Source organism: Hypomesus nipponensis, chromosome 2, assembly GCF_054491055.1.
Source record: "Hypomesus nipponensis isolate SF chromosome 2, ASM5449105v1, whole genome shotgun sequence".
In the NCBI taxonomy this organism is placed as follows: Eukaryota; Metazoa; Chordata; class Actinopteri; order Osmeriformes; family Osmeridae; genus Hypomesus; species Hypomesus nipponensis.
The window spans coordinates 17221093-17234872 of record NC_140362.1 but is presented as its reverse complement, the minus strand read 5'-3'; the positions used below and the strand labels follow the sequence as shown (position 1 = coordinate 17234872).

The following is a 13780-nucleotide window of genomic DNA, read 5'->3' as shown; positions in this document are numbered from 1 at the left end:
AAAAGACCTAAGCAAAAAGTTTTTTAAGTTGTTTCAGGTGTAAAAAGGATCTGTACTGTTTTGGCATTTCACATGCAAGCTAGAGGATGCAAATGACAACGTTCCAGCAAGCATATTTTCACAAAAACTAGCCTGGCACAAACACTGTCTGAAGAGTGTATTCAACCATACACACAATAACATCAGGACAACAACATTAAATTCCATGTAAAGGCACAGGTAGGGTTGGTTGGCCAATAGGGGCAAAGTAACTAAATGGCCAGGTCATACTCCAGATTGACGCCATGTAGCTAGTTGTTAATTGGCTGCTACAGTAAAATATGTTTACACTGCAAGAGGGGGTGTGTCCCCATCTTGCTTGACGCTGCTCTGACTTTGCTGCCCAAAACTGTCTCTTACTGGCAAATACAATCAGAAATCATGTGGGACCGATATGATGACGAGGTGACCATAGGGTGCTCTTTCTGACAAAAAACAAGATCATAAGATGTATTGAAAGATAACACAATATGGAAACCAATCCCTTGTTCCACACTTGAGACTTAGCAAGCAAAGAGCAAGAGCAAGTAGGATGATGAAGTGAATCTTTTAGCAGCCACTGTCCCTCTGGACACAACGGAGACACTGCAAGGCTGATCTGCCCAGATTCTCAACGTTTTCATCGGGGAGAACCAATTAGCAGTTCCCATGGTGAGCACAAGTGGCTTCATACAGTAGGATGGAAGGAGAAGAATCAATTAAGTAGATGCTGACCTCCAGGAGGTACCATGTGACCAATGTAGGGCTTGTGAGATAAATATGGAGGGCAATGATAACACCCTGTATGTGTCAGGACAACATACTGAGTTGAATGGTTTGAAAGAGAAGAATAGAGAGAATTCGGAAAAGCCCTGGCCTGTGAACTGATATTGTAGGGGGGCACAATGGTACACAGTATTCCCGATGTGATGGCTATTTGAAAAACATCCATTGACTTTAACACTTAGACAGTTATCAATTCCAGACAGGAAAGAAACATTAGGCCTTTGTTCCTGGAAAAAATATCTCAGGCCACATTTTTGAAAGCAACGTATGTCAGATACACAGTGTGAGAAACCATTTACTTTACAGAGTGTTTAAGATAAGGTTTACAGTCTCCCGGGGATTTGTTTTGTTTTGTGAGTCATTTACAGTTATGTTTTGGGTGCAGTCAACAAAATAACGTGATAGAGCACCAGAGAAACTGAGGGGACCTCAAGAGGAAAGAAACGACAATGACAAAGTTTGATTATACAAGTTGCACTCTGTTTTAGATTTTAGAACATTTATGAAATGGATGAAAATGGATGAATAAAGTATTGTCTTATTGGTAATGCAAAGTGAAAAACACTTTCTGGACGCAGCGACACCAACACATGCAGAATACGGGGGTTAGATTGCTGAGCGGTTAGGGAATCGGGCTGTTAATCAGAAGGTTACTGGTTTGATTACCGGCCATGCTAAATGATGTTGTGTCCTTGAGCAAGGCACTTCACCCTACTTGCCTCAGGGGTATGTCCCTGTACTTACTGTAAGTCGCTCTGGATAAGAGCGTCTGCTAAGATGACTAAATGTAAATAAGCCATGTCAAAGCGACTGGGGGCCCAGTCCAAGTGCTCACAGCAATCTGCTCTGCATGGGTTTGATATTGGGGATGTACTTTAATATCTACTGTCTATGTGAGTATGGGGAGAACATGCAAACTCAACACAGATAACATTCCCTGAGCACCGAACAGTGCTCCAGGATTTCTGGGAGGTGACAGTGCAAGGTGGTATGCCACCGTACCACATTCGTATTGAGAGGGATTCATACAGGAAATTACATTCGGGATATAGTTCTCTTGATTTGACTTTAATAAACAAGTTTACATTTTCAATGGCCAAATGTTCCCACACAACAGAATGGAACGTCCCGAGCCATTAAGACTGAAATAAAGTTAGTCCCAGGGGACTGTGGTAGAATCTAATCTGCCGAAATGACAGCTGATGAATTCAAAAAGATAATTAACTTTACAATTAGGTCTGCATCTGACATTGCTGTAGTGTCTAAAACAGCTACATTACTCTATGATGACAAACCTACAGGGTTAATAGATTGTACATGTTCTGCAATAGCTAAGCATACATTGTTACACTGTTACACAAAAGCAAGCATAAAGAGGCAGAAATATGTTTCAAAGGTTTTGGAAAAAGAAGCCAAACCCTAACGTTCAGTACATTGCGGTAAGGTAATACAATCCTACATCCAGTAAGCACTGACGGAATGAGTTTTCTTTTTTTTAAGGAAATGCACAGCAGTAAATACTTTCTCCTTGTGAAGAAACACAGACATCATTATCCCACTCTACATTCCTGTGATGAGCATATAGTCCACAATATTTGATCAAATATCCTTGCCATTTGTTTATAGGCTTGCTCTTGAATCCAATGCTATCAATTAGTGCCTGATTCTTAATTTTCTTCTAATATTAAGGCCTGCACTGTGTTTTAATTGAAGTGGCAGAGGTACTGTATACCAGTGTGCAGTGACGTGGGGACAATGTTCTAGCGCCACAATACTCATTAGCCTGACGGTGCCATACACCTGGGGTTCATCCAAACCTTGGGTCAGAGGGCGAGGTAAATTGTACGATAATTATTGACAAGCAGATGTTATAAAATCATTTATGATAATGCAATCATAATGAATGACTTTGTTTTATTAGGCAGAGGGAGGAAAATATGTTGTAGCATCGGAAATGTGGAGATAGATTTATACAAAGCTGACAAGTACATTGTGTTATTGTATTTATGGAGAAACCACATATGAACAGATAGACAGACACACACACACACACACATTTTATGACAACATTTGATTCTGATGTTAACACTGCCATTTTGCTCATTCAGAAAGCTTTATACTCCATCTCATTAGAATCTTACACTCAGGGCATTTTTATGTTTGAACACCTAATGTCCCACTTAGGGTGTCTGTTTAAGTAAATCAAAATGATTTTTCTGGCACCTTAGTTTTGCAAAAAAAAAAACAACCCCCATCTTCTACATAAGCATGGTTCTTACAAATTAAATATTAGAACCAAAAACAGGCAATGTGTCGATGCTTTTACATATTGTCAGTCGTCATAAGACCCTATCTGTCTCTCGAAATGTGTCAGGAATTACAGGCAATTCCAAAAACATGCATTAGTCCCCTCCTAAGGTGCAATAGTTCTTTTTAGCACAAGGCAAATATCGCAACGAAACATGGCTGTATGATGCAGCTAACCTGGCAACCGCCAGTGAATAACCCTGCAAAGGAAGAAAGCAACCATGTTATCATGCACACACATGTGGCCTGGGTAAAGATTAAGCCGTATTCATCGCTGGCTGCCTCTCTCTCCTGCCTCAGTCCATCACAAGATATGGCAGCCATTCAGCCAGGAAGCCAGGAGAGGTGCCACAGATTTCACGGCGTTCCCAAATCAGGCCGTCTGGAGACACAGAGGTATTCTGCAGTACTGCCATTTGCAGCTTTCCCAAGGATCAAAGCCCCACCCCCCCAACTTCCCCTACGCCCAAGTCCAAGGGTTTGCAATTGTGTAGGACGTCATAACTATACAGTCGTTCAGCTTCTTCCCTACTTTGGGAATTGTCTGCTGATTCATGCTTTCTGTCAACTATTGTTAGTACTTTTTGTGATTTTTCTTTGGCATAAAGGGTGTGTGTGTGTGTGGGGGGGGGGGTTACATGAATGAAAGAACGAAGAGAAGAAAGAATGTGATCATTTAGTATTGAGAAGTACGGGATCATGGTGTTTCCCTGCTGACATGTACATTTTCACTGAATGGGACTGGGGCTCTGAGCTTTATGTCGGCCTTGACTCGGGGAAGAAGCTTACACCCCTCCAGCTACTTAGGGGCCCTCTCAATGCTAAGCCTCTAATAATTCCTGCAAAGAATTGAATTCCTTGTATATGGTAATAGTCATTCCAATCTAACAAGAAACTGCCTTTCACGAAGGACTCTCATGGAATCTCAGCTTCTGGACTGTCTGCAAGGTCAGTGTTCTACTGATCATGCAAAACTAGAAGGAATAATCTATTCTGTAACCATTGTAGTTCATGTGAACATAATAGTTAATATTTCTGAACGTCTGCCTCAAAACAACTAGCCTGTTAGAATTTAAAATACATATAAATGTTAGTGAAGATAATGATCATTATATCCTGCTAAAACTTGACAACTTGACAAACATGGTTAGCAGGATTTTAAAAGGGAAAACTGAATAATTCCAGTTAACTCGTTGAGTTATACCTTACATGTATTCTCCTTAAATATTAACCCTGAGAAGAATCACTAACAACGAGTTATAAACATCCAATAATAGCACTAATTGACAGTTTCATTAAAGCCTTACTGGAACTTTGCTCATTTACGCTTATTAGGAATGGTAAAAATACACTTCTTCCTTGACATTCAACATCCATTCTTACTTGTCACAAGTAATGATAATGAGGAGATCAAGTTTTGAGGCAACGTAGATATGATTTTTCTTTACAACAACAAATAGGTTTGAGGTAAATTGACATTTAGTTTGATTAAATATAACTGGATTAAATGTAACAGAGTCACTCAAAGCAGGCACTTTGTTCGTAGAAAAAAACATACCATTACAAAAGACATGCAAACTGCAGAAACAACTGTGTGTTGTCTTATATCTCAACCAATCACAGCGATGCCATGGCTGTGTAATCACACTTGTGTATCCAGGCATTAACAATGCACTAACCCATCTGAATGTTCAAGGTGACGCTGTGCCACTTGTGTTGTGTTTTCTACATCCTCGCTTCACCACACACAGATGAGGAGGGGTGGGGGTGGGGGGGCAGTTCTGCAGAGACGGTGATTCCAAAGTGGTTTCCCTGTGTCAGTAATTTTTTATTTTCTAAAAAACCACTGGTGCAGTATATTAGCCGTAATTTATGTTTATCATCTCTTGTACCCTAGTTGACTTCAACAAACCATTTAACACTTTAAGTTGGTGCATATGGCCTCTGTAATAGCTATTCTGCTTGGAGGAGCACTTTAAAGACTTTAAATCATTTCTTTCGGCAAACACTAATGAATTATGTCACCATAAGCGCTATGCAAAGGTGCTAGGGAACCAGTAGTAATTATCAAGAGACAAGAGGAGGCGTTCAGGGGGCTATGGGAGAGGCCTCCTTTGAAGTGTACCTAACAAGATTCAACTGGGGGATGATGGTGTGAGATGTACTTACTGGATTCTAGCAAATAGTTATCCTAGAGTGTCTTTGATTTGAAGAGACGATTTAAACAGAAAAAAACAAATGTCCATACTATAGCAGAATGACTTACATTTCCAGTGAGATCCCTAAAACTACATTTGGTATCATTATAAAGAAGACAATGCTTTAATATAGAGCAATAAACCCTGTTATACACTTAATGGGGCAACTTTTAATGTCACAGCATGGTGACATTTGTAACAAAAAATGTTTAAATTCATAGAATTGTCACATACATTGCTATAAAATGCTGCATCAACATATACGATGTTTAATCTTTTTTGAAGGATGTTTGTGGTCCCTAGACTGGATAGCTCGTCTGTTACATATTTACAATTTATGTTGTCCTTCAATATGGCCTCAAGTTCAACATAACCACCTACAGCTATGGCATAATTGCATGATCTTCTTAGTATATGCATTAACACTTTTATACACATGCCCATTGTTAATGTGCTCAAATGTGCTCAGTATCCACTAAAATAGCCTAAATTAAAATAATTAAAAATGGCAACAAGCTGTCGGATTTTACCCAAACCAGCTGAAATTTGCCATATGAGAAATGTGCAAGGTGGCCATCTTACAGAAGGTGTAGAGGTGGGATAAATTTAATTAGAGCTTCAAATATTCATTTGGCAAATATATCAAGGTTTGAAACACAGGCCCAGGAATGTTAGGAAGGCCTGGCAAGCTTTCACAATGGTGGATGGTAAATGACAGTAATCCATGCAAAAAGGGACACATTTATAGACTGCATTCAGTACCCTCCAGTCCCCATCTTTCTCTAATGTGTGCTAGTATTTGTGTAGAAATTTATATTTCTTGGCATGAGTAAAATCCCAAAATGTCTTCCTTAAAGTATTTTCAAAAAAATCTAATTGACTAGGGTTAATTGTTTGCTGGATTAGAAACCTCACCGAAAATAAACACATCCTTTAAAATTTAAAATTTTAAATTATCCACAGTACATATAATAAACTATTAATTTAAAACATAACTGTATTGTACATTGAGATTTTGTTGACAAATAATTGAGTTATTATTACAAATAACATGCAATTTACAAAACATTAGATTTTTGATTCAGAAAATAAATTATAGGATGTTTAAAAGTATGCAGAAAACACATGCACACACACATACACACACATACACTACAAAAAAAATCTGCACCTGAATACAACAATGAACTCACAACTAGTAGCGGCAGATGTGCATGATTGTCACACTTCACTATGTCCTGAGACAGGTGAAGGTGCACCGGTACTCATCCACTTCCTGTGACAGCGAGCAAGGGTGGCCTACTTTCTGACTGTGTCATGTCTGCCTGCGCGTCATTGATGTAATCAGCAGATGGGGTAAAGAGCCGAGCGCTTGTCTCCTCCCGAACTGAGGAAGGGTGTGGGTGCACAAGGGAAAGCAAAGGCAGGGAGGTGGAGGGAATTGTCTGGATACCACACAGTGAATGAGAACCCTGTCTGTGCCAACACCCCCGACAGCAGATTACATCAGACCTCCACCCCTCTCTCGCCTACCTCACCAACTCGCTGCATCCCTACCATGTAGAGGCGCTGAAAACAACACACAGAGCAGAGACAACGGGGTTTGGCTGCCACTCAGGTGTCTGCGAAGGATTAGCTGAGCGCTAATAGCTAAATGGCTGCAAGCGGTAAAGACATGCATGCAAACCACCACTGACCTACATAACAAAAGCCACAAACCCCATTATTCCTATCTTCTCTGCATATTTAATATGCAAAATGCAATTGAGGCATCAATAGTTTGTGCCTTTTATGTTTTGTGTTTTGTAATGTACTAGAACATGTTATACACAATATATACATTTTCTGGGTATCAAATGCTAGAGGATAACTTTAACAAGGTGGTACACCCCTCAAATAAATGATTGTGATTATGTAGGGACATTCCTTTAACCGCACTACCCAGCATCCACAATGCAACTCCGAAACTGCACTACACTTTGCTACAGTTGTACCGTTTCACCATCAATACATTCTCCAGCTCAATTGATGGGAGAAGGCAAAGTGGAAGTCTGGAGAAGGAGGAATTGCAGGATGAATGGGGGGGTTCTTATACTGTAAGCCTGGTTGGAGTGGGAGGGAGAAATGGATGGATAGATGGATGGATGGACCGGGGGGGTGGGGGGTTGATAAAGCCTGATCTGTGCCACAGGGCATTGCGGAGGGAGAGGTGGGGATGGGGGGTGGGGACTGGTGGGAGGGGGCATAGTCTGCTCTGTCTGTGTGTTATAGGATTGAGCTCAAGTTTCCTTTGTGCTGTCATTTTGTTGGGGATTATGTTCTTTGAGAGAGTTGTGCGCAAGCAGGCAGGCAGGCACCCAGGGTGGAGGTGGAGAGAGCGGAGGGGAGGGTGGGGAGGATGTCTTTGTTCAGAGCAATGATCATGAACAAGACAGATAGCAGAGAAAGAGAGAAAGATAGAGTGAGTGTGTGTGTGTTTTTGTGTGTGTGTGTGTGAAAGAGAGAGCGACAGACAGAAAAAGAGAGAGAAAAAAAGAGAGAGGGAGAGGAAAGAGAGAGTTCAAAGCGAGATGTCAGGACATGTAACCAGCCATGTAACAATTTAAAATCAATTTGCCTCCCAAGAAGGAATTGCTCCCTGAAAGGCATTTCCCGAGAAGCATTAAAGGACTTCCACTCAATCTAAATAGATATCAATTACATCACTTTCTTCCTCTTAGTGTAGAAGACTACCACTGGAAAGTCTGTCACCCTCTATGGTGGGATTTATCTTATGCATGGCTTGTTGAATTGGTTGTGAAATACCAAAACATACCATGTAGGTATTGTCCACAGCCTATTCAGCATGTTTGTGTCTTGGTAACTATGCTGAAAACTTTAACAGTGTCCCTTTGTGACTTGTCTGTTTTTCCAACTCTTATTCTAAGATGGTCCTGGGTGGAAGTAAAAGGGTTCTGTGAACTTCAATATGCACTACATTCACAGTATTTTGGTCACACTTTCAGGGACTTGAGCCAACACCAATAATACCCTTTCATAATAAAGTGATGAGCATTGGAGGGTCCACCTTTCTGTTTGCAACATTGGATCTCATGCCACTGTCATTTTTACAAACTTGTTAAAGCACCACATGGTACATTTGCATAGGATAACCAACATATAGCACATGATTTGCATGCCTAAAAGTACACTTGAGTAACCATAATTACACGTGACACCAATTACTCTGTTACTTTGTATTAAATTATAATGGAAAATTCCACTAGAGAATTGGAGACTAATTGCATCTTAATTTGCATAATTTTGCATATTAATCACATCTCAGATGAATAATAAATTTCAGCAGATTTTTTTTATTTATGCATAGATACAAAAACAAGTAGAAAAATAATTTGTGAGGGAAGAAATCAGGAACTATTACTTAAAGCATTTGCTTTAATTTCTTAATTTATCTGTGCCTAAGATGAAAAGATACCTTCACGTAGAATCTTGATTACTAGTCATATATCTTGATACTGAAAATAATCTAGACTTAGTTTAATAAAACAGGGTCCAAAGTGACATTTACATATAGGTTTACTTTTCCTTTATTCCGTTTGTTTCCCCACCTGTGCCTCTGTGGTTGTTTGGACAGATTTTATGCAATGGGCTACCTGCCCATTGAGCATATAAAAACAAGTTAAGTGTTGTATAAATCACAGCTAGGTAGTTATGTTCATGGCAGAACTACTTTTATACTAGGTCTGACTATCAGGGCATTCCATTTAGGAAGTGGATGGGGAACGTTTAAGTTAATGATTATATGATTCCTAACTTTTAATATAAAGATGCTCTAGAGCCTGTATGAAGATGCATTTCCATAATGGACCAGAAGTAAATACATAAATAATAAAATGTTACTTAATGAAAAGTTAGATACTTTCTTTTTCAGTTTTTGCCCCAAGTACAAATTCATTCAGTGTTTCCAGTTACTTAAACAATCTCAATTTGAGTAGGCTATTTCAAATGGCAGTTCTGCCTTTCCACTTGATGAATGAGTGATGGATGATTTCTAATGATCCCAGACATGAGTTCTCTTGTGTGGGCAACAGTGCCTTTTAGTGGCATGTCAATGGAAGACCACCCAGACACAGTACAAAAAAAGGTGGTAGGGCAGAAAACATAAATCCTATTCAGGTGGCAGGTTGTGTGTTTTGGGGGATGATTAAAATGTAATTTAGATGTTGTTATTTCTGTGTTTCTTCTTACTTTCTTACTTTACTTTTTCAATCTTCAAATGAAAGATTCACTGAGCAGCAATCAAGACTGAATAATGCATTGAAGACAACAATTTTAATATTCTGCACCATTCAACTCACAGATGTAAAAGCATCCCCAACTGACATTGTTAATTACTATAATACATCTTAGGAAGGTTTCCATATCTGAACGCAATCTCAATAATCAAGTACTGCGCTAGCAATTATTTATCAATAAAATTAGTTACAGAACTTTAAGGGGCGGGGACGAGCGCAGGTGTCTCTCTCTCGGCTTGTTTTCATGCGTGAGACTATTATCTCGTGCTAGAATACATTATCATCATTCGTCTGAGCACTAAACAGAAAACGAAATACCAAGCGTGCACAAACGCTCTGACCTGTAATCATCAAGAACAGCGGGATTTTAATGATGTTTTGGTCTACTGATCAAATTTTTGAATTTGAGACAATGATTTTGTGCACCTGTGTGGGAAGTTGCTGAAAATCTGTAGAAACTATTTGAAAACATTTGGCCAACTATGCTGTGAAGCTCGTGCACGCATACTTGCACACACCATATCACTTTTTGAAGTAGCCTAATCTAGCCAGATAATGTAACTAACAGACGTAGGGCGCAGTAGAAACATATTTTCTTCAACATTTGATTTTCCAATTGAGACAAAACCAATTCGATTGCATAAATGCTAATGATAAATTATGTATAATATTCAAAATGTATGGTACATTATGCGAGCGTCCACTTTACAGAGCAGAAATATAGCCACAAAGTCTAGATACGTTCATACAACATGGTGCTGTACATCTTCTGGCTAACAAGTGGACGCTTAGCTCCCTCTACTGGATATTTGTAATAATCCCCGTTGTTGTGGATTTTACCATAAGCATTATGGGTAAAGCATGGGCTAGTTGCATAAGGTAGCCGGAAGAGCTCCTTCTTGAGAGTAGCCTACGTTGTGCTCTGCTTTTAAATTCAAAATGCAACATTTACTATTGTGTTTAGCATGTTCTGGTGCATGATGCAACGAATTACGAGTTTTGCTACATACCGTCAACTTGGAGGATTTGCAACGCGTCAGTGCTTTGCCTGCCCTTGGAACAAGCAATCACCCAATCGGCCGCAGTATTGTACGCAGGCATGTATGTTTAGTCTGTGGAGTACACGTCCCCTGGTCAAAGATACAGTCTCATTTAATTGCGGCTTGTATGAACTCAGACGACAGAGTACGCCTTTCGCTTTTCAGAATTACAGACATTACTGCACGAGTGACAATGACCGGAAGAGCATTAAGGGGCATCCAAACATCTCAGTGGTTGGGAGTCCAGATCCATTTACGTGGATCATAAATAAATTATTCATTATATTAATAGAACTTGTTTTTGAATTGGGCCTTACCACTGTGGATTTTGACAATGGAGTGAAACAGGTAACCAATGAAATATCCTTAAATCAGTTTCATTTGATGACACCATTATCATCATTATCAGACCCTAGATTAATTGGTACAATATTATGGCTTATAGGCTACTGTTTGATGGGCCAAAATGTACAAAACCTGACTGACTTAGTCTTTGTTTCAGGCAGTGGTCCATGTCTCCAACATGATGTCCAATGGCAACTTTGAGGAACTAAGGGGTGTGGTGTCCAATGAGGTACCCTCCTTTATATCCTCCACACCTGTCTAAATGGTAATATATTTGACCTTCACCTACATTTTATGATAATGTATGCGACATAACCAAGTACATATGTTGTTTTAGACAGTGGACTATGTGGAGAAGAAGTGCAAGACCCTATCAGAAGCTCAGAGACAACAACTGGCTATCTCTTTAGATGACATTTTATTTGTGCTTCCAGAGGATGTGTGTGTTGTCTTTGATAAACGTGGTATGGTTATTTATAATTCAGTCATTCTAACCTTATTATGGGGGTATGTATGTATTTATGTATGTGTGAGGTAATGCGAGGCTTACCTTTGTTCCTACCAGGTGGAAGATCCTGCGTCATAGAGATGAGGTTCTGGTACCTGTCCAAAACCAATGCTCCAGATGATCCAGAGAGTACCAAGATCTTCAAAATAGCTACCACAGAGGATAGTGACAAATCACAGAAAATAGTGACAGCTGTCTATGAGTAAGCTTTGCACCTTGCCAACATCTAAACATAAATCATTTAGTACAATTAAATCACGTAAACGTGTGTAGATGCTCTGGAAATAAGTGTTTGAATAACTGTAAATATTTCAATTAATAGTTGAACAACATATTGAGTGTTTGTATACGTTCTTGGGGACTATCGAAGCAACTAGGTATTTAAATGCATTGCCATAAGGAATCCAAGCATATCACACACACAGGCCTGCATTTCCTAGACAATACAGTAATTAACATTACTGAGACAGTTTATGCCTATTGATACAATTATAGCAGCTTTTATCCCTTAAGAAAGCGAGTGGGGTACTTACTTAAGTAGAACTATGGATAGTTCAGTGAAGTCTACTCCTCTATGCCTTTTTGAGAGGGTGGGAATCACTCACTCGATTTCCTGGAAAGACAAAGATTAGATAAATCCACTTCCTACTTAGCAGGACAAATCTCTTCTCTTCTCTCTTCTGATCAGAAATCCTGTTTGGAAGTATGGTGTATATGTCTTAATACCCATCAAGTTAGCCCACCCAATTAAAGTCATCATAAAAATACTCTCTCCAGATCTCTAAAGTTTACCTTTTTGAATTGAACATACAAGGCAGTCTAGGAAGCACGGCAACATGAGATGGATTTGGGTGTGATTCTAAAGATTCTTATCTGTCTCATTCTCTTTACTTCCAGGTTCCACCGGGAGCTGACCAAGGGGGGAGATTCAAACTGGACCATTACCAACATCTGGCACTGGGACTGGGGAATAGCATTAAAGGAGTGATAACTACACAAGCCTTAAGAGCATCTTAATTATTAAGATATATCCTCAAACTATTGGTTTATAGTAAGGTGAAATTATATATCATCTACACGCTGGAAAATATTCGAACCTCCCCAAACATTATCCACTGACTGAATTAAATCAAAAGATAGATCTGCTGTTTATTGAACACTGTGCTAACTAATCTATTGTAAACAAACAGAACCACAACTTAAAAAATAAAGGTGCCTCATGACTCTGACTTTTCCCCTGATTTGTTTACACATTTACATTTAGCAGACGCTCTTATCCAGAGCGACTTATAGTAAGTACATGGACATTCCCCCCAAGGCAAGTAGGGTGAAGTGCCTTGCCCAAGGACACAACGTCATTTGGCACAGCGGGGAATCGAGGAATCCGGCAACCTTCTGATTACTAGCCTGACTCCCTCACCGCTCAGCCATCTGACTTTCCCTGGCAATTGGTTAGGAATATCCTTCAAAGACTCCAAGAAGTACTGGCTCAACATAAACCTGTCATGTTGACACCAATGGATGCCTTATTCTATTTGAAATGCTATTTCCCCATTATCTACAGTAGTTTGGTCTACAGTATATTTGCACACTGCTTCATACATGTGTCCACATCTTGGCATGAACTACTGTTATTCATTGCAAGTTGCTTTTCTACAGGTACTTTTCAGGTTCATGTTGTTTAATTGTGACTTGTTTAACTACATGCTCTTATGGTTCTTGCCTTTGGCACTTATTTGGTTTTTCATAATGTATGCTTCATGTTTTGGCTACCCGCAATGTTTGGGGTCTCAAATTGTTTCAAATTCAATCTCGTTGTTATGCTCAGTGACCAATGCACTTTTAAAGCTCTCTTGGAAGTCGCTTTGGATAAAAGTGTCTGCTAAATGTAAGTCAATGTATACATTTCAACGGAGGGAAGGTGTTAGCATTTCACAGTATATAAATGGTAGTTCAGACCTTAACCTGATGAGTGGTATCAGATTCATTTAATTTTAAAAAGTTTACACTCAAACAAAATATCATATTGATAGTTCTTACCGTTCTGACATTGTTTGAGGAAAACAGAACTGTGTATTAATCAGTTAATAATTAGTAAATGTAATCAACACAATCTACAGTATATTTAGGTCTGTGAGCGAGAGACGGCAAGCATTCGCCGGTTGAGCTCTTAAAAACCACCGATAAGTGTGCTTTGACAAACTGGCATTATGAGGTTGATTAATTTAATTAAAAAGTAATTGTGTATGGAAATCTAATCTAAGAATGACAAAATAAATATGA

The 13780-nt window shown here is 39.3% G+C and overlaps 1 protein-coding gene across 3 annotated transcripts; it reads left to right on the top strand.

Annotated features, from left to right (window-relative positions):
• Nucleotides 1–10444: 10444 nt before the first annotated feature.
• LOC146301092 (m-AAA protease-interacting protein 1, mitochondrial) lies at nucleotides 10445–12726 on the top strand. 3 transcript variants are annotated; one of them, XM_084670497.1, is made up of 6 exons: nucleotides 10445–10701; nucleotides 10810–10992; nucleotides 11147–11218; nucleotides 11327–11453; nucleotides 11555–11699; nucleotides 12395–12726. In XM_084670497.1, the coding sequence occupies exons 1-6, from the start codon at nucleotides 10570–10572 to the stop codon at nucleotides 12483–12485; spliced, it is 750 nt and encodes a 249-aa protein (XP_084526623.1). In that variant the 5' UTR covers nucleotides 10445–10569; the 3' UTR covers nucleotides 12486–12726. The 3 variants fall into 3 exon arrangements, with proteins under 3 accessions (XP_084526623.1, XP_084526614.1, XP_084526631.1); XM_084670505.1 differs by having other exon boundaries at nucleotides 10573–10705; XM_084670488.1 differs by having other exon boundaries at nucleotides 10445–10992.
• Nucleotides 12727–13780: the final 1054 nt, after the last annotated feature.